At 40.4% G+C, this 26,374-nt stretch overlaps 1 protein-coding gene across 4 annotated transcripts in view; it reads right to left on the minus strand.

Moving 5' to 3' along the window:
- Nucleotides 1-26,374, minus strand: part of arhgef15b (Rho guanine nucleotide exchange factor 15b) — a 30,427-nt gene extending 4,053 nt beyond the window's left edge. Inside the window, exons 1-14 of one of the 4 annotated variants that reach the window (XM_053639292.1) lie at nt 25,548-26,374; nt 21,729-22,177; nt 13,399-14,160; nt 12,239-12,287; nt 12,094-12,152; nt 10,728-10,990; nt 9,573-9,733; nt 9,295-9,447; nt 6,384-6,513; nt 5,749-5,823; nt 5,206-5,298; nt 3,667-3,821; nt 2,901-3,065; nt 1,480-1,565 (exon numbers count right to left, since the gene is read on the minus strand). In XM_053639292.1, the coding sequence (XP_053495267.1) occupies nt 1,480-1,565; nt 2,901-3,065; nt 3,667-3,821; nt 5,206-5,298; nt 5,749-5,823; nt 6,384-6,513; nt 9,295-9,447; nt 9,573-9,733; nt 10,728-10,990; nt 12,094-12,152; nt 12,239-12,287; nt 13,399-14,160; nt 21,729-22,134 (2,557 nt within the window). In that variant the 5' untranslated portion in view covers nt 22,135-22,177; nt 25,548-26,374. The other 3 variants (XM_053639294.1, XM_053639293.1, XM_053639295.1) reach the window with 3 other exon arrangements.

Raw genomic sequence — 26,374 nt, forward strand, 5'->3', positions numbered from 1 at the left:
ATCTACGTCTCGAATGTGCATGAGCGAAAACGTCTAAAGTGTGAATTGTGAACTAGCGTGAATGGCCACTAGCCATATCTCCCTGCAGTTCTTGCCTGGTTTCCTACTGAAGCCAAGCAGGGTTGAGCCTAGCCCGTACCTGGATGGAAGACCTCCTGGAGAAAACTAAGGTTGCTGATGGAAGTGGTATTAGTGAGGCCAGCAGAGGGCGCTCACCCTGTGGTCTGTGTGGGACTTAATGATCCAGTATGATGGGGACACTATACTGTAAAAACAGCAGTCCTTCGGACGGGACGTTAAACCGAGGTCCTGATTCTCTGTGGTCATTAAAAAATCCCACGACACTTCTGGTAAAAGAGTAGGGGTATAACCCCAGTGTCCTGGCGAAATTCCACCTCTATCATGACCCCCTAATAATCCCCATCTCTGAGTTGGCTACATCACTCGCCTCTCTTCTCCACTAATAGCCGGTGTGTGGTGGGAGTTCTGGCGCAATATGGCTGCCGTCACATCATCCAAGTGGATGCTACACACTAGTGGTGGTTGAGGAGATCCCCCCAATAGTATATAAAAGCGCTTTGAGTGTCTAGAAAAGCGCTTTATAAATCTAAGGAATTCATTAATGGCAGAAGAAAATCCCAATGTTAAGCCTAACAGCACTGTAACTGAGGCTGATATGGCGAGTGAACTCCTTGACATCGTCGAGAGTGCATCTGAGTTGATGCGAATTGAAGAGGAGTCGAAAAATCATTGTGGAACATGGAGGAAGCCAAGAACGCATATGAGAAAACGGGAATACGCAGAAACACGTCAAGAAAGCCTTGGTGGTTTTCCCGCATATTCACAGGCACAAAGAGATCCAGAGTCCAAGTGTGAAACGGACAGAAGATCCAGAGATTACGAGTCACTTGTCTGCTTTGAGTGATGTCGTCAGGAACGAGAGGAACATGCGAGGGGACACCGTGGAGGCTGTTTATACGGAAATCAAGCCAAAACCTCAAACGACAACTAGAACAACAGTCCGAGTCCAAAGCGAGTCTAGAACGCCGACTTAAATGCCACGCGAATTTGGAAAAGCAGCTTTCAACAACAGCTTGAGGCAAAAGTGAGTTCAGTTCAGACCAACAGCTTAAACGGTTTGAGACTAGAGTGTCCAAACCGGAGCCTCCTCGCTCTCCTGAGCGCCCCACCTTACACCCGTCCTTACGCACCACCTAGGTGAGCTCAGACCAAAGTCACGCTCTAGAGATGAAATTGGTGAACTGCAATAATAAGACGTGAAGAACATCTTACAGAAAGAGTTGGTCTTTATTCGGGGTTCATCAGAATAATTTCATCGACGACAGCTGTATGATAACTACGTTCTAACATGAGATCGAATGCGATTGCTTCATTTCTGAACACAGCCACATCCCCAGTTATAACAGGGCGTGCACACTTACGCATCCAGGTTACTGTAACTCTTATTTTTCCACTCACCCCAGTCTTCATATATGACCTCCTCCTGCTCTCGGTTTGGATCCTCAGGGTTGGGGAACGCCGCCAGCCATCTGTGCATATCAGACCTGGGTGGAGATGTAAAGAGCTTCAGGTCACGTGACCCATCATTCGGAAATAGCGAATAGCTCCAGCTACATGTAATTTTGTGTGTGTGTGTGTGTGTGTGTGTGTGTGTGTGTGTGTGATTTTGGAACTGAAGACCACAATTTATGCTACGTTTGTCAGATTCTCTTATACAAATAACCTCGTATTATGTGGCAAGCGTAAACCCGTTTGGAAAACCGACTTCCTGGTCTGGAAGCTTGTTTGTGTTTGGTTGGTACGTCCATATTTCACAGTATTTTTATCCCGGATAAACAGTCTAATCTGTTATGTGGCGATAAAGTCTAAAGCCTTCGGTTTAAAAAGGAATGACTGGCTAACCTTACCCAGATATTTCCAGCATTCGCCAAGGTCATACGGTCAATAAATTAGCTGCCTTGGTTAGTGACATCACTTTTTTCACTCAGGTTGGCTTGCTAGTTATAATATCGGTACAACGAGCTACAGCTTAGACATCAAAACATTCTGGAAAAACTGCACAGAAGTCTGAAAGAGGGTCCGTTAAAAGAGTTTACAATCACCTCATCGACCTTTTCTTTATCGTCCAGTAACTCCTATAAAACACAATTTTATCCTAAGGACAAATACTGGCGGAGAGATCATGGTCAACTGACCTTGTAAAACCAACAGAACACTATTCCTGAAAATTACTGCAACGGAGATGCGACTTATCTTAAAATGAAAGGCTCCAACCAGTAACATGGGAGTGGGCGGGGTTAAAAAACAAACAAAAAAACAACAACTAGAGGGCCTCAGAGATATTTTCGCTTCATTTTTGACTCCCGATCATGATGCCCACCCCTATAAACACGGTCATAACACACTATTCCCTTTTCCAATCATCGCTTGGTGAAGAAGAAATGTTTGGAGTTTATACGTTTGGTGGAGTTTGTTGGCGAAGTTGGCGATTTTGTGACTTTTCAGAACTTTGATGCTGGAATACGTCGCTTCCTTCGACTGACTGAGAGCCATTATTCTGTCTCTATACACCATCTCCATCTGTAGGAGTCAGTAAGAGTCTTCACTGTTCTCCATATTTCGCTCGTTAAGCTATTGTCAGGTTTGTTTCGATTGGGAAGGGGGGCGTGGCTTGACGTATCTTGAACGCTATAGGCTGTCATGTACGTCAGTCAAGCACATCAACACGCCGTCACTCCGTATTTCCTTTACGAATAGATTTACACATCTCAACCAAACCTTCCCAACACATCTCCTCTCTCATCTATAAGAGCTGTTGAATTATTTACATGCCAAGCTTTTTTTGCTCGTGAATTAGCCACAGGATGCGTAGCGCTTACTCGGACGGCGCTTTAAAGAGCCTCTCCGTCATGCGTCCCTGATGGTTCTCCAGCAGCGTGAGGCAGAAGCAGTTCTCAAGATTCACATTCATGGCCTGCTCTCCCATGGCGTGAACCTGCACCAGAGAGCGGTGGGCGTGGTCAATCACCACGTAGCGCTCCGAGCTGCAGCACAACAACAGACAGGTAAAAACACACATCGCTATCTGGTCACTTTAGCAGGACTGGATTTCCAAAAAAAAAGGTGCTCACACTGGATTTTCACAAGTGTGGAGGACCTAGTGATGAGAGTCGGATCGTCTGCGTCATTCTGACCAATAAGAGTCGAGTTACTCGACTCCCAAAAGACTCGTTTGCATTTTGTTTGTAAACTCAAAGGCAGTTGCTTTAAGACTACACAAGACACTCGGTTTCCCCGTCAGATTTCATTCAAATGCAGCACTAAAATGTCTATCATTCATATTCATATTATTCTATATCATACATTTGTATTGTAATGATATCGTAATACTAAATAAAAAGAAGATTTTGCGGAAAAAATCCTATTTTGCAGCAAATATTATAATAGTAGCTGTCTGAGGGGAAACCACGGATCTGGCAACCATGAACTATTTTTTTTACATTTGTCTCACATCAGATATTCAACTTCATGAATTTAGCGTTGTCTTCGCAGACATCTAATTTACATATTCTCACGCAGGTTACAGACATAAGTGAAAATAAACATGGAAATAAAAACGTCTGCACGTCATCTCCAGCCTCTCACCCTTTCTTGGTGGCTACGACGAGCAGGTCGTTGAAGAGGAAGAGGTAGACGGGCGTGAACTTGGGTTTAATATTAAACAGGGTTGCACCTTTGGCCATCTCGTGCAGCTCTCCTCGCTTCTCCAGGAAACGGGTCTGCGAGATGATGGGCACGGCCTGAGGAGAAAGAAAACACCGGCAGCTTTAAAATACAGCAGTGATGGAACGGCATCTTAATTAACGTCGCAGAATGACCGCCGATACGGTATTTTTATTTGCTTCATACCGAGGGAAAATGTTTTATTTTATACTCCTACTTTTAACAATGTAAACAGAAGACCCCTTCATGTTGTACATAATAACAGTCATTACTATTGTTCTTTAAACCTTTAAATCAGAATAAGACCCTCCTTAGTCACATGAACTGGATTGAAGCAGTTTGAACCCGATTTTTTTTTTTTTTTTAATTCTACATAAAAGCAGTTTAAAATGATTATTTGTTTGTTTAACTAAAAATAAAAGACCTGCTTGGAGCCAATTAGTTCATTTTACTTAAGCTCACCAACGATTATGGTTTATTAATAAAGGTACGTAAGCGTCACGAATCAGAATTATGACGTGATTAGTTGAACACGAGCTATAAAATTGAATTCCTATGTGTTAATTTAAGGTAAATGTATACATATAAACGCAAATTAATTACAAAATCCCCATAGTATAATAATATCTCACTTTATGTTACGAATAATAGCGCGATTAATTCATGCTAATTATTATTCAAATAAAAGTAATATTAAAATAAATTTTTAAAAAAAACTTCTTATTTTTGCCAAACAAACAAACAAACAAACAAATAAATAAATAAAGTTCCTGATTGCGGTGGCTTAGTGGTTAGCATGTTCGCCTCACACCTCCAGGGTCGAAGGTTCGATTCCTGCCGTGGCCCTGTGTGTGTTCTACAGGAGATTCCTCCGGGTACTCCGGTTTCCTCCCCCAGTCCAAAGACATGCATGGTAGGCTGACTGGCGTGTCTAAAGTGTCCGTAGTGTATGAATGGGTGTGTGAGTGTGTATGTGATTGTGCCCTGCGATGGACTGGCACCCTGTCCAGGGTGTACCCCACCTTGTGCACCATGCTCCCTGGGATAGACTCCAGGTTCCCCCGTGACCCTGAAAAGGATAAAGCGGTATAGAAGATGGATGGATGGATGGACGTTCCTGACCGGGGGTCGTGGTTCTTCCCTGGAGTCTATCCCAGGAACACTGGGTGTGAGGCAGGAATACACCCCGGATGGGAGGATAATTCAATTCAGGGCAACATGCGCGCACACACACACCTAGGGGCAACTTAGAGTCACCGGTGTACCTACTCCTACTGGCCTGTTTTTGGAGGTGGGAGGAACATACAGACAATAACCCGAGCTCAGGATTGAACCCGAGCCCCTGCAGCTATGAAATGGCGACTCCAGTAAGTACAGTACAGCCTACAGTATTTCCAACATTAAAGGTCACATGACCTTTATTCAGGAAGTTGACGGGAAGAATGTACACGTCGGTCTCACCTTCAGCTTGTCAAACTCCAGCGTCTTGTTGATCTCTATGAGCTCCTCCATCTGTTTCATCTTCCCAACCTGGGTATTACATTCATCTATAATCTGTGTGTGTGTGTGTGTGTGTGTGTGTGTGATTACGGGAAAGAAGAGAAAGAAAAGTATTTTAGAATTCATGCAAAACACGCCGCATGAAGCAACTGCAGTTTGTCCAGACCACAAAGACTATTTCATGCTAGCAGATGTCTTCGGCTATAATTAACTTGAAATGTGAACTGAAACGCTGCGAGCGTGTAACCCCGCCTTTTCTTTCATGAACTATCCATCCCGCCTTCTACAGTACGTCGTCGCTGAAGGCATGTTATCTTACATATTAAGTATACCGTATAATTCCCAAACACACTCAATAGTTAGAATTCTCAGTTGCTAAACACGTTAGATGCTATTCTGGGATCAATGACAGGAAAGATTGTATTGGTGGGGTGGGACGACTAAAAACAACGTCCCGGGCGGCGATCTGTGACGTCAGGACATCAACCCTGGTGTGATGTTTACCTTGGACACAGCAGCCAGAGCTTTCGAAGCCATCTCTTCCTGTTTGGTGCCCACTGCGGTTCTCTTCAGGATGTTCTAATAACAAGGAATCTATGTTTACTGTACATTAACTTCATAAAAGTGACCAAAGGTTACGATTATTAAAAAAACGAGTTCATCAGATTACGATGAGAGCCAGCGGGTAGTTCAGAGCAGAGGTTAAATTTGGAAAATGGAAGGAAAGGAGGGGAAAGAGTACTGTATAATTTGCCGTATGTTGTTATAGTTAAGGGCAAAAGTTGATATTTTATATAGTTTATTATATAGTTTATTATCGATCTTTTCTTCATTTGCGCAGAACGCGAGAAAATTAATGACACCTTGAAAATGGATTCAAAAAGCTTACATATATCAGGTTTCACAAAATGGTCAAATTGTTATATAATGTCTATACATATATAAATATGAGGAAGCAGACAGACAGACGCGCCGTCTGTCGTTCGCTTTTACGTGCGTGCAGACATTGAGATTACACTTCCTGGTGTGACACATGCATTCATTCTTGATGACGCACAGGGTCTACATCTGTTCCAGCAACATTCCATAACAAAAGGCTGACATTTTGTGGAATGTACCACACGTGCCGGTTTGTCTACCTCAGTAAGAATCTTGATGCGTGTGATGCGCTGGAAGGGCAGGAGCAGGAAGGACGTAAAGGGCAGCCGCTGGCATATGGGGGCCTCCTGCAGATGAGCAATGACCGTCGCAAAGCCCACGTTACTCTGCCTGGGAGGGGAAATGACCCACAAAAACATCAGACCATACAACATACTGTACAGCAGAAATGACAGACTGTGCTTCTTTATTAAAGGTGCAGTCTGTAAAATTTGATTCTTTATTAATAGGTGCAGTCTGTAAAATTTGATTCTTTATTAAAGGTGCAGTCTGCTAAATTTGATTCTTTATTAAAAGGTGCAGTCTGTAAAATTTGATTCTTTATTAAAGGTGCAGTCTGTAAAATTTGATTCTTTATTAAAAGGTGCAGTCTGTAAAATTTGATTCTTTATTAAAGGTGCAGTCTGTAAAATTTGATTCTTTTTTAAAGCTGAGGTCTGTAAAATTTGATTCTTTATTAAAGGTGCAGTCTGTAAAATTTGATTCTTTATTAAAGGTGCAGTCTGTAAAATTTGATTCTTTTTTAAAGCTGAGGTCTGTAAAATTTGATTCTTTATTAAAGGTGCAGTCTGTAAAATTTGATTCTGTATTAAAGGTGCAGTCTGTAAAATTTGATTCTTCATTAAAGGTGCAGTCTGTAAAATTTGATTCTGCATTAAAGGTGCAGTCTGTAAAATTTGATTCTGTATTAAAGGTGCAGTCTGTAAAATTTGATTCTTTATTAAAGGTCCAGTCTGCTAAATTTGATTCTGCATTAAAGGTGCAGTCTGCTAAATTTGATTCTGCATTAAAGGTGCAGTCTGTAAAATTTGATTCTGCATTAAAGGTGCAGTCTGCTAAATTTGATTCTGCATTAAAGGTGCAGTCTGTCAAATTTGATTCTTTATTAAAGGTGCAGTCTGCTAAATTTGATTCTGCATTAAAGGTGCAGTCTGTAAAATTTGATTCAGTATTAGAGGTGCAGTCTGTAAAATTTGATTCTTTATTAAAGGTGCAGTCTGCTAAATTTGATTCTGCATTAAAAGGTGCAGTCTGTAAAATTTGATTCTTTATTAAAGGTGCAGTCTGCTAAATTTGATTCTGCATTAAAGGTGCAGTCTGTAAAATTTGATTCTGTATTAAAGGTGCAGTCTGTAAAATTTGATTCTTTATTAAAGGTGCAGTCTGCTAAATTTGATTCTTTATTAAAAGGACCAGTCTGTAAATTATGTTCTTCATTATAAAGGTGCAGTCTGTAAATTTTGATGCTTTATTACAGGTGCAGTCTGTAATTTTTGGCTCTTCATTAAATGTGTAGTTTGTAATTTTCTGTTATTCATTTAAGGTGCAGTCTGTAATTTTTAAAAAAAAAATTGTATCCAACATGCAGTTTGTAATTTTCTGTTATTCATTAAAGGAGCAGTCTGTAAATGTTGTTTCTTCATTAAAGGTGCAGTGTGAAATTATAAAAAAAAAATAATAAAAATCTTCATTAAACATGCAGTATGTAGTTTTCTGTTATTCTTTAAAGGTGCAGTCTGAAATGTTTGGTTCTTCATTAAAAGGTGCCATTTTTAATTTTCTCTTATTCTTTAAAGGTGCCGTCTGTGGTTTTTAGTCCTTCGTCAAACATGCAGGTTGTAATTTTCCGTCGCTCATTAAACGAGCAGTCTGTAAATTTTGGTTCTTCACTAAAAGGCGCAGTCTGTAATTTGAATTTCTTCATTAAAGCTGAAGTTTGTAACTTGTAAAATACTTCCAAATGCATCATTCTACACGATAGAATCTTTCTGATATCCAAAACAACCCAATATCCCCAACATTAGCTTGCTTAGCTAGTTTCTTTTTTTTTTTTTCCCACCTCTGGACAAAAGTGGGTTTTTAAGTATAAGAGTCTTGATTTGTATCACAATAAGAAATAATTCATTTTATTTATTTATTTACAATCGTGTATGTATTCCGTCATTGCACAGGCATGAAGGATGTGGTTATGACTGGAATAACTTGCTTTTATTATTACTGTAAATATCACCAGGTAGGGAGTTTAAAATGAAGAAGTCATGTGATGAAAAAGTCCCTAGAATTGTTGCTAGGCTACAAAGTTGATAACGTGGCAAAACTGTGACGTGAGCCATGTAGAAAAAATAATAATAAGTGATGTGTTAAAGATTTAGACTTAAACATGACATATCCAGGAAGAAAATGTAATGATCATGTGATTTGAATAGCGTCATTTCATCTGGCAAGTTGATTCATTCCCGTTTACATTTTTCCAGACCAGAAGTAAGCCCCGCCCCCAGCTGAAATGGAGTTGGACAGGTAATACATTTCTTTTCAACAGAGCTGAGAGATTGGGTTGGTTTGGGGAAATTCCCTGTAGTCGACTTGGAAGTGGCCCGGGTTAGGAGCTCGAATGCTGCTAAAAGTATTCAGAAGTGTACTTCAATGACATGATATTAAATGAGATGCATGTTTGTCTATGTATTTAATCAATTTACATATTCCCCAGTGTTTTCTGCTTTGTTTGGAACTTTTCAGGCAGTAAAAGTATTTGCCTGTAGAAACCTATAACTAAAAATTACGAGTTAAAAATAAACCAAAAACTTCAGAACCCTAAATACTCGAAATAATCTCGCAAAATTCCAACACAGGATTGATGTAAATCAGTACAAAGTGATATGAAGCTTGTAAGCTGGCGAAATTGCTCAATTGTGACTTGCGTATATTTAAACTCCACCTCTCTTTACTCCGTGGTCATGGACGTAAACGTGGAAGATGAACTAAGAGGGACTAAGAGTTACACGCCGCCGCTTTAATTTCAGTGCGGCGTGTTGAACGAATAGAAATATACACAGGATGTACGTTTTGTAAGTGTTAAGTGCATTACATATTTGTTTCTGTGATGATTCTTACATAAGCGAGCTGAAGGTCTTCTCCTGGTAAATCTGGTTCCGAATGTAGTCGATGTACGCGGGGAAGTTGTGCTGTGCGTGGTAATTAATGATATCACAGATGTCGGTGAGGAGTAAGCTTTCATCCAGCCGGTTCTCCAGGTCCTTAAGGAACCTGACAGATTCAGATATGTTTCAGTTTAGCCAGTCTCTCAACACTGAACACAGATTTTTACTCAGCAAGGCAAAATGCCTTACTGTTTTAACAGGTTAATTTCAAGAAATGTCTCTCTGACTCACTTCTCGCTGACTTCTCGGATGCGCAGGATGTTGGAGAAGAGTGTCTTTTTGTCTCGGTTAATAAGATTCTCGCTGAGTTCTCGCGACTCCATAAAATGGTCGGTCAGGACGCGCAGGGAACGCAAGTACGACACTTCTGATGTCAAAACCTCGAACATGCTCTGGACACACAAACACAAAAGCAGGTCATGGATATCCATCCACACGTCTTCTGTGCTTAAAATCATACAGCAGGGTTAGGAAAGGTTAGATCCTAACGTTTTGTCAACGGAACCGCTTTAACTTCAATTATGGGCCTTAAATAACCCCTGTGAATTTATTCACCATTCACTGATTCTCCGGAAAGCAACACGATGCATTAAGAGCCAGGGGGGGTGTAAACTTTCGAACAGGATGATCGATGTAAATTTTTTTTTTGTTTAAAGATGTTATTTTTTTTTTCAGAAGCTACATAAGATATTTACATGGTGCCCAGAAAACAAAATACTAACAATTTATGCCTGCTCAAAAGTTTACACCCCCCCGGCTCTTATCGTATCGTGTCGCCTTCTTGAGCATCAGTGAATGTTCACACTTTTTGTAATAGTTACGTACGAGTCCCTCAGTCGTCCTCGGGGTGAAAAGATGGATCTCAACGTCATACAGACACTCAAATATGTCGGAGATGCTGGCAAAGTAAAGAACGTGCAGGACCTGGAGGATTTTTTTCTGAAGAACAGTGGGGAGTTTAACTGCTCGGGACAAACGAGGGACTCGTGAAGAACTCTCACAGAACGTAAACACGGTCGTTGATCATCCAGGTAACGACACACGGGATTAATAATCCTGGGTGTGTAAACTTTTGAACTGGTTCGTTTGTGTAAATTCGGTTGTTATTGTGTCTTGTGGACTCGACGTAAACATCGGTTATGTGAAATAGTTTATTCAGGGCGGGACTGAATAGAAAAACTAAATGCAGATGTTATGATTCCTTGGTTTTTGTTTAAATTATTAACATTTTGCAGATTCTGTAATGCGTATGCAAACTTATGACCTCGATTGTACTGTCTCAGCAGTTCCTATTATGCTGCGATATGCAAATCTGCCTTACTTCCACTTCCAAAACGGGAACTAAAGACTTCATCATTTTCCCCCGCTTTTTCTGTTTTTCATCACCTCCTGGTACTTGCACTCCTCTGGTGTGATGGTGTCCAGGATACCGCTCTCCAGGACCATAGGCTGGTCCTGCCACAGCGTCCGCTGGGTGGAAATCGGACTGCTTCGCAGACCTTCGGAGCCCGCACCCGAGCCGGTGCTGAGCCGCGGGGGTCCGTGATCCATCGGGTAATCGGCGCTCGTCTTACTGATGCTGCGACACACCGTCTGCCGACGGATCTCCCTCGATATGAAGGTTTCAGTGTAAATCTGGTACAGAAGCTCTGAATTGTGGACAAAATGGAAACAAACATATTGTGCATGGAATCTTTCATTTAAAGCGGCTCTCTGTTAAACGCCTTGTTATTGAATTAAAGGTGCAGTATGTAATTTCTTAATAGTATCCCTTGGCCATGTCATAAACATATAATTAACAAAATTATACGTACACACACACTGCAGATGAAATTTATTCCTAAACCATACGAGTAAACATGACAGTACTATCTTATTGAATTCTTCATTAAAGGTGCAGTTTGTCGTTCTTAAATGTGGTCCCAGGGCTGTATTAACAATTTCAGAGATACCTTTAAATTATTATTATTATTATTATTATTATTTTTAAATATGTATAATATATGCGATATCTACTGCAAAGTATTGCTTCTAGGTTCTGCTTACGGACCAGAAATTAGCTCCACCCCCAGCCAAAACAGAGCTGCTCAGGTCTGAACTCTCTCTCAGAAGGCATGCATAGATCCAAAACAGGGAGTGGGGTCAGATTCCAAAGAAGGTGAAGACTTACCATAGCTTTCATGGCAATTGCAATTTCTCACAGACAGACTGGGTAGATTACAAACTGCCCCTTTAAATCAATCCCTGCACCGATTGATCTAACAATTCTGGACAGACTTTTCAAATCGGTACCATTAATGCAAATTAGCATCATTTGGACCAAAGCTCTAAGCGGTGTGGTGTAGGAGGTCCTCCATTTCGATTTACACCAACAGCGCTGCAGAATTCTTGAATCCGATTGGTCAGAAGATCTTTATATGCATGAGCTCATTCGAATACACCATCGTTTCTATAGTAACAACTGATACAGGGACTTGTATGATGGGCGAGCTACTATACTGTATACTGTACTTAAACAGATTAAAAGCACGTGTAATCGTTGATACGGTGACGTTTTCTGTAAGGAGATGATTATTCAATACTTAGGGAAGGAAGGAGTCTCCAGTGTCAGTGTTTACAACTCCGTTGTTGAGCATATCATTATACCAGCTACAAAAACGGCTGCCAAATTAAGGCACTATGAAGTAAATATGGCGCGGTTTTACATGTAGAATTGATTTCTGTAGCATAAAAAACACGGAAGCATGCATACCTTCCGGCATATGAGCCTCCATATCGACCGACTTCTGTCGAGCGAGGCCGGTAGATCGTCTGGGAACAGAAGAAAATCATACAGATTCCAGAAACTGTCCCTAAAAGGAAACGTACAGTACTATAACTATGAAGGACGCTATTACCTTTGCTCCTTGTTTTCAGCGTCTCCACTACAGCTTTGATCGTCTTCACCTTTTTTTTTTTTAATTCATTTTTTTTTTTTTTAAAAGAAAAGACAAGGAATTAAAAATGACAAATGTACAACGCAGTGCATTACAACAACACTCACGCCCATATCCTTCACGCATGTTTCGCGATAATTAGCATATTAACGGAAGCCATGTGGCAGGCTACGTTCATGACTGGTGGATAAAAATAAAAGGAAATACGTCGGTCGAGAAGGAAGTTTGTGTCCAAAGTTTTACACAGCCCCAAAAATACGCACGGCGCGAGTGCGATAAAATAACCACAGCCGTTATTACAGCTCCTCAAGTGCTCGTCTATCGTCTAGTCAGACTTCTGATCGGTCACAAGGTGAGGATTACTCTTCTAGATACTCTTAACGCACGGCCATCTCGACAGTAACGGCTCATTCACGAGGAAGTTGTATGGAAGACGCTCCACATAATCGAAAATTGATAACAAACTCATTTTTTAAAAAAAAAATCAAAGTAAAACGTCTAACTGTTGATATTGGGAAGTTTTTCTTTAGCATTCAAGGAAGGAGTCTCCAGAGTCCCAAACCCAAGCCCAAGCCACATGCCCACAAGTGGATAGCAGGACTAATGAGCAACCTTCTTCTTGTCAAGAACCAGTTTTCATTGTATAGGGTTCTTGAGTTGAGCTATACGGTTATTTGGAGATTAAAGACGTTCTTTATGGTTCATTATAGGTTCTTCAGAGCAGTGTATCGGTTCTTCAAGGTATCATCTGTTAACAGGTTAAACCGAACCCTATAAGGTTCCCCGTGGGACCGGAAAAGGTTCTCCTGGCCTAACTCGTAAGAACCTTACTCTGGTTCCTTGAAGCACTGACTAAGGGTTTCTTTGAGAAGATATGAGAACTTATGAGATCTTCAATGTTGTGAAGATCTTTAAAGCACCAGTCAATAGATGGTTCTGTTTGAACTTGAGAGTGCAACTTAAAAGGGTTCTCCTATGGCATCAGGCTGAAAAGGCCTTTTTGGTTACAGATTAAGATCAAGTTCCTGCATATTTTATGATCGGGTTTGACCGTACACATGTTTTATGAATAAGAGTGATTAAGAATTGATTGTATAGGGGTGTTATGTCTTTGGAATCACCTTTACATGTCAGAGAGAGGTTGCTCAGGCATCTGGTCGGAGGAAGTGGCGGTGCTCTGACTGGATGCAGGCGTTCACTGGAACCCAGATCAACAGAAGGCAGCTTTGGGATTTGGAATGCTCCTGAAGATGAAGATAGTGGAACCCTTCTGGGAACACATCTGCCTTTGGTTTTATCCAGAGGCATCCGGGGTGGAATGGCAGGAGGAGATTTGTCTTGGATATGGATTTCAGGCGTGGTAGAAGTGTTCTTGATTGTCTCTCTGGGAGGAGCGATCAAATCGATCGTGGCTTCGTAGATATTCTCCTGCTCCGACGCGGAGTGGGTCTTGGTGAGGAGTTGTGGATGCTGGGGCAAAGAGTTGATGGACTGAAGCACAGCCTTGGGACCGGGGTCGGATTTCCTCCTCAGCTGTCGCTCGATGATACTCAGAGTGGCCTTGAACCTGGTTTTATTCGCGTCCTGGGATTCGTTCAGGCTGTGATCGGATTCTGAAGACGCGCTCTGAAACATGTCTAATTCTTCTTCTTCGTCGTCGTCGTCGTCGTCATCGTCGCTCTCGCTTTCTAACTCATTGAATACATCTTCGTCGTTCTGCTTGAGCTCCTCTTCCTCTTGCTCCTTCTCGGATATCCGCACCCACACCAGTTTCATGCCGGGACGCTGCAGGTGACACGCGCAAGTGCAGCTCTTCTCACATCGAGGTTCAAGATCTGAGCTCGACCTTGCGCTCTGCTGCTCGAACTCTTTACCATCAGGAGCTGCAAGTGAGAAAAGATCAGTCAAAAGTTTTTACACCCCCACTCATTAAAGAACTTCATTTCGACACATTTTTACTATTTCACACGAATAATGAAGACGCTACCACTATGAAATAACAGCACTGTGCCGTGACTAAAAACTATGTAAACATTATTCCTGATGAAGCTTCACACACTATCAGAATATTTTCAACCATCTTCGTGAGGAGACACCTCTTAAATTTCTCAAATAGGCTGAACCTTGTTGGCTGGAAGGAAAACCACTGGTTTGGGGAAATCATTTAATTTTAAGTAAAATGGCTTGGGTTTCCTCCGGGTTCTCCGGTTTCCTCCTACATGCTAGTACATGGATTGCCCCTTCCTGTAAAATCAGTGTGTGTATTCTCCGCCTTTTGCTCACCGTTCCCGGATACACTCCGGATCCACCGACACCCTGACCAGGAAAAAGCGCTTACTGAAGATGAACGAATGAACGTTTTAAGTCAGAAATAAATGTCTACATGGGTGTGTCTAAGAAGAAAAGATATCGCAAACCGGTTGCCATAGTTACACTGGTAGGGCCTAGCTAGTATTGGCCTTACTGGAACAGTAATGGTCCCTGTGTGCCTCTACTGGAAATTTGTTGCCTTCTATTGGTTGCATGTCATGTCTAAACCAGCGGTGTCCAATCTTATCCGGAAAGTTCCGGTGTGGGTGCAGGTTTTCATTCCAACCATGCGGAAGCCATACCTCAGTCTACTGACAGCCAAGATCAACTGATTAATCAGGTGGAATCAGGTGTGGCTCCTGCTTGGTTGGAATGAAAACCTGCACCCACACCGTCCCTTTCCGAATAACTTTGGACACCCCAGGTCTATACCATTAAAGACCAATTCTGTTAATGGTTTTAATGGTTAGTTGATGGTTTGTAATGGTATCTGTAGTGGAAACCATTAGAAATTCTGTCATTATTACTACCATGGTTAATAATTATACACATTATACACACTACTGGCAGACGCGCTCATCCGAGCAACTTACAAAAGTGAGAGGACATTTCAATTAGCTATTTTTATCCCCAAATGGCAGGGCTGGGATTTGAACTCATGACCTTCCAATCCGCTGAGCCAGCGAGCTAGCAACTAACTGGCCGTTCTAAATCTTTTATTAAAGCCGTGTGTGCATGTTCACAAGCCAAACGAAAATATGACTTCAAATTCTTTCTTGAAAACTGAGGCGCAGTGTGTGTAAATCTCTAACTGTCTGCTGTAAGGAACGCTTCCAGTGCAAAAAACGGTCACAGGAATGTGTTTAAAGCTAAAACGAAAGCTGATCTCCTTCTTAAATCCTTCAATCCATGAGCTTTGTGTAACAAACAGCAAATAAGAACAAATCCTTCAGGAATCCTTCAGCAAAATCACAGTACAAAGATTTACACAGCGGTGCTTCACTTAGACGGCAAACGAAACATGTTGTATTCGCTGGTATGGCGAACTTTTCCGTAAGGAGACGTTTATTTACGGAAGGAGTCTCCGGTGTCAGAACGTTGTAACAGTCAGTAAGTGTTGGTGGTTGTTTTTTTGCTAGTCTTGAGAGAAGGTTGTGGAGGGAATAACTGTTCATAGCCAAGTGATAACAGGAGCTAACTTGTTTTCTGTATGTTCCACAACGTTAAACGTAACTAAAAACGGACAAAAAGTTAACGAACGCGTCGTTCATTAATACATAACGTGTCGTTAGGATGGTGGTGACTCTGCTTCATCACTAAAATATTATTGATTATTTTCCTAGAACGGCAAGTAGACATGATTTTTCAGCCATTTTGTATAAAGGTGTACGTTTACTGGTTGGAGTATAACCCTGGACGCACGCTGAGCCATTATAAACCTACATTCACCCTCATTCCTGTTTACACCCCAAACACACACAAAAATCCTCCATCCCTCACTCCCAGCTGCTCAGACTTCCTCCGGAAACGTCAGAAGACATGCAAATATTATTCTTTCCCGTGCATTTCCTCAAGAAGATCTGCGCAATCCTACCGAGAGAACGGATCCACTGACGCATAAACAGTCTACTACCAAATAAACACAGAGATCTGTTTGGCTGCTTCGTTATCAGCGCGCTAATAAAACATTATCCTGGAAAATGTTTATAGTGAAATAAATGATCTGTTGTGTAATAATTACAGTGCAGTACGGCAGAATGCCACAGTCCAAGATGCTTTTCTGAACCAGACCGACCGGGTGTGTAGCTCCTAAATAAAGCACCTGGCACAAGAAAGGTGTTTAAATACTACAGTAGATCGTAACAACTAGATAGGGATTTAATTACCATCATCATAGTCTGGATTCGATTATTATAATTAATTCATAATTAGTAAGGCTAATTGACTGGTCACTAGTTACTAAATTACACCAGCCACTAACATTTATAATAGGGTGTGGCCCATTGCGTAAAGATTTACCAGTGTAAACAACTTTTAATTCTAAAGTCCTCCTTCATTTCAAATTCCGAATGTGTAGAAATACTAATGACCTCTTTTGGCCGGGCAACGATTTAAAAAAAACGTCGCCGTTCGACAGACGGAAGCCGACGTCTCGTGGATTTCGTGGCTAGCCTTTCTTGATGTTGCGTAATCATAGCTTCCACAACATGAGAGCATGAGAACTGCAACAAGCGCTAATAGAGGCCCACTGGGGCAGGAATCACGCTGCTCCGTTCTCGGAGGAGGAGAAGCAGACAAACGAACAATCGAACAATGGATTTGCCAAACTGGGTTCGTTTAAAAATACGCCACACCCGCCACGGTCTTGTCTCATACGGTAGTAAATAATCGGAATGAAATCTAATACAAACAAAGGCAAAGTGTAAGTGTACCTGTGATGTATAGAAGTACAGTATTCCTATTGTAATATACATATAAGGAAAAGACTGGGAGAGGAGAAGGACGATAATGGAGTGAATACATTAGAAATGCGCGCGCACCACAGTGACCTTGTTTCTCTGTGCAGAGACTAAGAAAAAGAAGATCAAACGCATTTCCCTGTTCCCAAGTCGGAAGTTTTTGGGCTGGATTTCAGGAAGTTGAACAAATGTACGTATACAAACGCTCAAAACAAGCTGCCGGATAACTATACGCGGTCTGTTACGGGGTGATGCTAAAAATTCATAGATATTTTGAGGCTATGTCGTCATTAATGTCATCCTGCAACACCTGTATCTATGTTCATGATGATCTATGCTCTGCTGATCTGAGTGCAAAAGGTCCGAGTGCAAAACTCCTGGACTAGACCATGATCAGTTCATGAAATAAAAGAAACTACTTCTTAAATCACATGAGCTATTAAATTAGTGAATAAAATTTCGTCTACAATCCCGGGCTATTTGAAATTGTATACTATTTTTTTTTCTGCTGCTTTACGTGGCATTATGTGCTGAAACCGGATCATTTTTCATCACTTATGACTTCCTGCATGTGTGCGAGAGTCGTTTATTGTATCGTTTGCAAAATTAAGTCAGCCGAACATCGATTTTTTTTTTTAAATCATCGACCAGTCAAAAGAGGTCATTAGTATTTCTATATATTAGAATTTAAAATGAAGGTATGAAGATATATATATATATATATATATATACACAGTCCCTCCAGGATTTTGCGATCGCAGAAATTAACGCTAAATCGAGCGAACTCGGCGATATTCAGAGGCGCTTGCGATTTTTTCTAAATCGTCACAGATTTTCCGCAGATCCGGGCCGAGACGCATCACGTGACGTCATCACGACGTGCGTTCAGCCAAAGCCCCCTTCGATTCGCGTACGTCGAACGTGATTACAGCTAAAAGGTCTCGTTTACCAACAAACAATGTAGTCCAACTGCGATTTCGTCAATTCAAGTAGCACAAAAAAAAAAAAAAAAAAATACCTCAAACATTTTTGGGCACAACAATCTCAAAAAATCTCCTCGAAATTCTGTACAGACTAATAAAAAAAAATAATAAAAAAAAAATAAACCTCTATAAATAAAACTTGGCGCAAAGACCGCGTAAAACAATTTCATGCGATTGTGATTTCGCCCAAGTCGAGTAGTTTTCCGTTAAAGCAAAAGCACGAAAGATTCCGCAAGCTGCGTGGCAAATTTTAAATAAAAGAAAAGCTACAGCAAAATCAAGCATTTGTGGCCACCGGACCAGGACTGGGATCCTGTAAAAGCTATAAAAGAAGTTATGCCGCGACATGTGACAAAGCCGAGCTGGTCAGTTTGTGCCCCACTTTCAGTTCTGCAGGCCATAAATCACTGAGCTCATTATTTTGAGAAACAGGTTCCACTTCCTGTAGTGATCCTGTACGTAAAGAATGCCACACCGTCTCTCTCTCTCTCTCTCTCTCTCTCTCTCTCTCTCTCTCTCTCTCTCTCTCTCTTTCGAAAGGAACCTCCGTTCCTGTTATTAATAATCCCTCACCTTCGTAGGACAGGAAGTAGGGCAAAGCAGAAGCTGTGAAAGAAAACAAGACCATAAATAAACATTTACAGCGAACTAAGACAAATTTATGGCCCCATATGTTTACATATCAGATGCCAGGTTTCACTTTCACTCTTTCACACCTTCAGACCAGGTCTAAATTTTATTATTTGAAAAAAATATATAAAATAAAAAAAACCCTTCCCCTCAAGGGATCTGAAATGTGATCTTTCTGTTTCATTATCTAAAGACACACATACTGAGCTACAGCACTCCAAACCGGCACAGAGGAGTGGGCTTTTATGCATTACAGGTGAATCCCAGATCTCGAAGGTTTCTTCAGTTTGTGCTGCAGGAGAAACGCCAAAACGTTCAAGTAGAGCCATTACAAACCACTGACTATCTAAAGAACCGTCCAGAAACCAGTTATTTCTTACAGGGCACGAAGGATATGGAAAAATCAGCAATTCTTCACGCTTATGTGAATTTCTTATAGAGTATTGAACTATGGTTTACATTTCATAACATTACATTACATTAAGTATTAATAGTACATTAAGTTGTGTTAAAGAAAAATATTTAAAATTTCTGACATTTATAATCTTGTATCTACGTGGATAAAGATTTTTAAAGGTAAAAGCCAAGGGGGGGAAAAAAAATCGGGAATGTTGGATGCACTTTAATTTATTCAAAAGCATTAAATTAAGCATTGAATTTAAAATCAAGGTTAATTATTAATCCTGGCCTCATAAATGTCATGCATGTCATGTGACAATGACTTGTCAAAAAATATATATATATATATATAATCCTTTTTTAACTGCAAGAAGAAACGTTTGTTTTTATTTATTTATTTTTGTGTATTTCTATCAATCAAGATCATACATGGATTTCAAAGGAATATATATTATATATACACATATATATATACACATATACGTATTGTTTGATTAAAGTACGAGTAGTACAGTAATATGTGTACGAATAATGTTTTTTTTTCCCTTAGGTTTCTGTAAATAATAATCTTATGCATGAATTTTTTATATTAGATTTTTTTTTTTCAAATGTATAAATCAAAACAATAATCACAAAATTATAAATTCTAATATTTGGACTGTTGGGCACTTTTTTCTCTCCATTTATTCAGAAACAATGAAGTCAATTTTCTGCTTTTTCATCAAGATTAATTCCTAATATCCTGAAAATTGTCTCTTGGTGTGATTGTGATTACGGTTTACATAAAATGTAAAAAAAATTTACATTTACATTTACAAGTTACAAAAGAGAAAATTTTGTAATTTTCTTTACGTATTATGTGATTTCTAGAAATAATTCTCTTAAATATAAGTGTATATATATATATATATATATATATATATATATATATATATATATGGATATTTTCAGTACTTAGTTTCATCAAGTGATGTGTCAATGAAAAAAAAGCTTTATTTCTTTTAGATTTGAATATTTTTATAAATACTGCATCCTCAACCCTCGTCCATAAACATGAGCCGGTGAAGCCCTGTTTGCGTATCCCGTGTCGACGCTAGCATCCATTTAAAATGTCTCCAAACCCACACGAGATGAGGTGTAGCATCTGTTGCTCACCTCTGTTGATAAGATCGTTATTACTTGTTTTTGTGTCCTCGTCACGCTTAAACGCCCTGGGCCATTGTCCTCGAACACCCTTAGATCCGGCACTTATCAGTGCTGTCACTTTCTTCTGCACCGAGCTTCTCTGTGGTGACGATCCTCCATCATCCACAGCATCCAGAACGTTCTGTTTAATCTTCCTCAGCTTTCTCTTTATGCCCTCAGCCATTTTTACGCCACTTTCACGCAAAATAGAACGGACAGAACTACATCGACTGCTCGGGGTTTTTGAATCGCCGAGTTCCTCAACGTTTCAAGTCTTATCAGAGCTGTCGAGGCCAAAGTCACAGCAATGAACATATAAAATTGCAAACAGAAAGTGGCGTACGATTTACTCATCCTTACTCATCCTATAACCTGCACCAATAAACTCAATTTAATATTTCACACCGAAATGACCTGTAGATTACTCATAGCAGCACTTTCCCCGCTACCATTAGTCTCTACATTAGAGACAAAAAAAATATATATATATCTGCCCAAGAGCAGACCATCTGAAGCAAAACGAAGTCTCCAAGAACCCCAAAATTTCATCACAGGATTGTGAGGACAAATTTGACCTGCATGTGAAGAGTGCCAAGAAAAAGCCTTTGCAAGACTACAGTTTTGCCACTGAGCATATACGCAAAGAAAAGGCCTTTTGGAATACTGTGCTCTGGACAGATGAATCACACATAGAGTGGTTTGGCCACAGTAACAGCAGACATGTTTGGCGCTGGAAAAGACAGCTTTTCATGAGAAGCACCTCATACCAACTGTGAAGCACGGTGGTGGAAATGTTATGGTTTGGGGTTGCTTCGCCGCCTCAGGGACTGGACAGCTTGCATTCATTGATTCAACTATGAATTCTGCATCATATCAAAGAGCGCTTGAAGATAACGTGAGGCCACCTGTCCGAAAGTTGATCCGAAAGTGGACTTTTAAACAGGATAATGATTCTAAACACACGAGCAACTCCATCAACGAATGCCTCTCTATTTCAAGAAGAAACAGAGGGTTATGAAATGGCCTAGTCAAAGACCGGATTTGAATCCCATTGAAATGTTGTGGGGTGATTTGAAACGGGCAGAACATGCAAGAAAACCCTCAAACATCTTGCAACTGACAGAATACTGCATGGAAGAGCGGTCAAAAATTCCAGCAAGTCAGAAACTAGTGGACAATTTACATTACAAAATACAAGAAGCTATTACCGCCAAAGGACGCAATACTGGCTTCTGAAACCAAGGGTGTACTTACTTTTTCCACGGAAGAATCTCACATCTATTGCTATTTCTGTTGAATAAATGATTGAAAAGGCTCATTTTCCTTGTGGTTTTGTTCAAGTATATCAGCTTCATTTATAGGTACTGTTTCCAACATGATCACATGTTTGCTTGTCCAAATATGTTAAAAAAAGCCAACAATTTCCATGGGGTGTACTAATTATTATTATTTTTTTTTACGTATGTGTGCATGTTAGAGTTCTACCTGATTGCCGGCCATCCGTGACGTCACGTGAGACAGTGCATGAGTTCTGCTCCGCATCCTTCCTCTGCGACTGGCGTTGTTTCAAGGGCAGCGGCGGCGCTTGCTCAGCCCTGAGCTGAGGAATACTCCTTGCTTTAGGCTTGGGTTTGACCGTCGGTGCTCGTTTCAGTTTCTTTTTAGCTCCGGTTTCAACAGCAGGACCTGCAGCAGGAGGCTGAGCATCGTGGTGGTTAAACTTGCTGACTATCTCATGGACTTTCCCATTGTTTTTATTTAACGTGTCCCTGTGCGTGCCAGCTGAGGTGTTTGCGTCAGGTTTTGAGGGGATTCGGGGTTTCTGTTTAAGCTCGGGTTTTGGGGGAGGTCGAGTGGCTTCCGGAGTCGACATGTTTGTACGAGCCAGCATGGATCCGGGACGGAAAGTCACTCAAGGGTTTTTCAGCTTCATCCTGCAGGAAGAGGATGTTTCAGTGACGGATATGTTGTTTAAAAAGACAACCAGAAACGTTTATATTGTGAATTACTCATGCGTAACAATCATTCAATAAATATAAATATTTTAATCCGACAACTTTTTCCCCCCCCAAAGTCAAAAAAATAATATTAAATCAGTAGCATTGAAACGTTTGACATTTCAATCAAATTCCCAGATGAATAAAACCAAAATGCAGATATCCGCTTCCAGTCATAAATCCACCCATGTGCCATGCTATTGTTCCAGTAATAAAGTAATAAAATGCTCCAGGTCTCGCTTTTATAGGGAGATAATAAAAAAGGTATGAACTCTTACCACCCAGAAGTTGGTTATTTTTCTAGAACGGCACGTCCCCAAGTGTTTTCCTCTATAATAAACTTCACCTTCTCGACGATTCCACGTCTTTTTAATCTGCTTATATGAAGCGTCCACCGTTAAAGTCATAAAAATGAAGGAGCCATCACTATGGAAACGATATCGCGTTAAAACCGTATAAACCTGCGACTTGCAGCTGCACTACTGTTAGAAAATGAATGAAAGCGACACCTTCTGACCAATCACCATCCAGGATTCAACAGCGCTGTGGTGAAAAGAACGCAGCACAAAGTAGCACGCGATCAATCTCGGGTTTTTCTATCCTTCTCGTTATAATTTGCCGTAAAAAATCGTGAAAACCATACGTACGACGTGGTACATTTCAGCCAGGGTTGCCAGGTCTTCGCAATATACTACCTGAATCTGAATACTAACAGTCACAAGTTGTGAACTTCCCTCTGAGATTAATGAATAAAGAGTTCGAGCTATAAGATTATCATATACATAAGAATAACTAGCTCAGTAAAATGTACATCTTGTAGTAAATTATTAAAAATGACAACTATTTTTACTTCACGTGCAAATAATTTATTGGCACTCACCCTCTTGCTCTTCAAATTAGTTGAATAGTAGCCACATATCCGTGGATCAATTCACTGTGCGAGGCTAAGAATTTTAACCCGAATGCAAAATATGTTACATAATAAAATGTTAAAACTTCAGTACGCAGACAAAAAACAACAACAACAACAACAACAAAAACACTGGCCCAATAGTGCGAGACCTGGCAACAATGACTTTCCGTTCGTCTGCTGTGACTTATACTTTATGATAAAGTCATCGCCATCATCATCATCAGCATCATCATCATCATAAACAGCATGCTGAGAGAAGAATTTTCCAGAAATCATCCAGAAGTTCACCGCAGGTTGTCTTACACTGACTCAGGTGCTTTAAAGAGACTAAAACCCTCTGTGTAAAGCCAAAGCCCTTATTTTTGGATTGGAAAAATCATAGCACATGACACGGCGCACCGATATCCCCGTACACAACGTCTTGACATTTCCGACTCCCGTGCTCTTAAGATTTTCGAGAGGAAAAGCCTGTTTAACCTTTCGTCTCGTATACCAGCAGTCCCGAGGCTTGCAGAGCTGAACTTTGGATCTGCTCCTGCTCTGTTTGACTCACTTCTCAAACACACTCGGCGAGTCTGACGGGTTCTCGCACATGCTCCGGAGTCACGCTTTTGTCCTGAGTGGACACGTACTTCTCAAAACAATGTAAAAAAGAAGTGTTGTTGTTTGCTTTTTTAACAGAAGGAATGCTTTACAACCTCCTTTCACCATAATCCACCTTCTTCTTCTTCTCGTCTTTCGCTTGGCATAATCAGGTTTATCATTACACCTGAAACCACGTCTATCACCACTTCCCGAACTGGTATTATTCTGAGGCGTCGTACACAACCACTCCCTAATCCGTTTCTCCTAAAGCATTGCCAACTTTCAAGTCTTCCTGTTGTGGATCTTATGATTACCTTCCATCGTAGAGAAGTTTATCCAACGCTACCTAAACGTACTATATATACGTAATATATAGTAGATCGCTCACAAGCTGCTGTCGTATATACACCATAAAGCTCACGTACAAAGCTCGGACACTGGAGACTCCTTCCATAAACGTTCCACAGACATCTTCAGTGCTTACAGAAAACCTCACCATGCCGACAGTTCCACGCGAATTTTTTGTATTTTTTTTAACATACGTACGTATGTTTATTATTAGACAATAATAAACCCTAACCACACAAGTCTCTATGAACGACCTGTTACTATAGCAACCATGGGTGCAGAAGAAGGAGCACATTAATGTAAAACTGTGATTTAATGCTTATTATAAAGATGATGTAATCAAGTTTCACGCTGCTTTAAATGACAGAGCAAGAAATCTTTTTTTTTTTTATTTAAAAAAAAAAAAAAATCATTTTGGATATAATTATAATCCAATTCAATTATAAGCCAATTAGAATTATAATTGGGTCACATGTTTGACACGTTAGGTAAATTACACCCGTCTTACGGTAACACACAAGGAAATGTTTATCTTTTTATTATATACAATAGACATAAAAGGTCAATTATACGGCGCTGTCCCGACATTTTTGAAAGACGATCAGTAGTAAATCTAAAATCCTGAATGAACCCTTGAATAAACAGACAGTGACAATATTTCAGTCTCTTCCCCATGGTGTCTACCTCATCAGATACGTTAACTATTAAATATATTTCATGGCTTTCCTCCAAAATATACGTAATCCATCTATTCAGATATTAGGCCCGTTATTTAAATGCGTACAATAATAATATTTGGGTTATTTATTCGATGCATATAGCTTTTTTTTTTTTTTTTCCATGTTGATATTACTTCTAGACTTTTGTTTTAGTTATTGATGTTTAGATTCAAAGCTCACCGAGTTCAAGTGACCATTTAAACGAGCTAATAAGTCTAAAATCTCAGGAATAAATACCACGACTTGGATGACGGCTGGTTTTCGAGCCAAGCGAATCAGCAGTGAGATCCTGTAGGTTATTTACGAGTTGGTCGAAGGTAGAAATGAACGTTTTGGACGTGGTCCACATGAAAGCTGTGCAGATTGATCTTTGATTTATATAGGCGGCCATAATTATTATGAATTATTAACCCTTATGTTTTGTAGACCTTAATAGGAATTGAAATAATAGAAAATAATTGCTCATGTGTAATCTATTGATAATCATAATAGTTAAAGGATTTTTTTTTTTTTTTTTAAAGGGGGGGGTGGGGGATCACTGTTGATGGTATTCACAAGGCATGTTTTGTGAAAAGCAGTAGATAATAAAAAAAATAATTAAAACAACAACAACAACAACAACATAAAAAAAGCTTATAAATAAGTGTAATTAATGGACAGGGTACCTATAGTCTATTTGTGTGTGTGTGTGTGTGTGTGTGTGTGTTTGTGTATAAGTGTAATTAATAAAGAGGATACTCACCTATAGTCTGTCTGTCTGTGTGTGTCTCTCTCTCACTCTTTCTCTCTCTTTCTCTGTGTGTGTTGTACACATCCAGATTAAAACCGCTTCATGGAAAGAAATGTAATGAATCTATCCCAGGATGAAGAGAGAGATGTACCTGTAGGGTTCCAACACACACACACACACACACACACACACACACACGTTCGCGTTTCCTAACGCCGGTGAGGGTTTTAACTCAAATCCTTTTCTGTATCACGTCGACACTTTGTTTGTTGTTTGTTGTTGTTGTTGTTGTTTATCCTGGAGATCCAGATATGATCCGGGACTGATGCTGCAGACTGGATCTTTTGTTGGTGACTGCAGTGAGGATGATGTGGTCTTTGTTTTCCTGCCGGTGTCCCCCCGCTGTCCCACAGTCTCTCTCACTCTCATACACACACACACAGCATTCACTGAACCGCTCACACTCCCTGTATTAGAATACCCCGCCCCCTCTTCGTCTAAACCACGCCCTTGCCCTTTCCTCCGCCTCCTCCTCCCTTCGCTCTCTCAGTTTTAGTCTCTAATATTGTGGCAGGCTGAGACATATTGTGCTGCTAATATACAGCAGTCTTTATCTCAACCTTTCTTCCTGTGTCTGCCTGTTCTTATTGCTAGGGCGTGGTCACTGAGTCTATACCTGGTCAAGGTGCTTCTCGATGTTTTATCTGTCACTAGGCTGCCATGGTGTCTTTTCAGGGCCAAATAGCATTACATTTTACTCCGTTATTGTGTTTTGTCTCATTTGTATTGTAATTTGGTCTAATCTGATTTGTTTGACTTTGTTGTTCCGGTCTGAAGTC

The sequence above is a fragment of the Ictalurus furcatus genome, chromosome 13, assembly GCF_023375685.1.
Source record: "Ictalurus furcatus strain D&B chromosome 13, Billie_1.0, whole genome shotgun sequence".
NCBI lineage: Eukaryota > Metazoa > Chordata > Actinopteri > Siluriformes > Ictaluridae > Ictalurus > Ictalurus furcatus.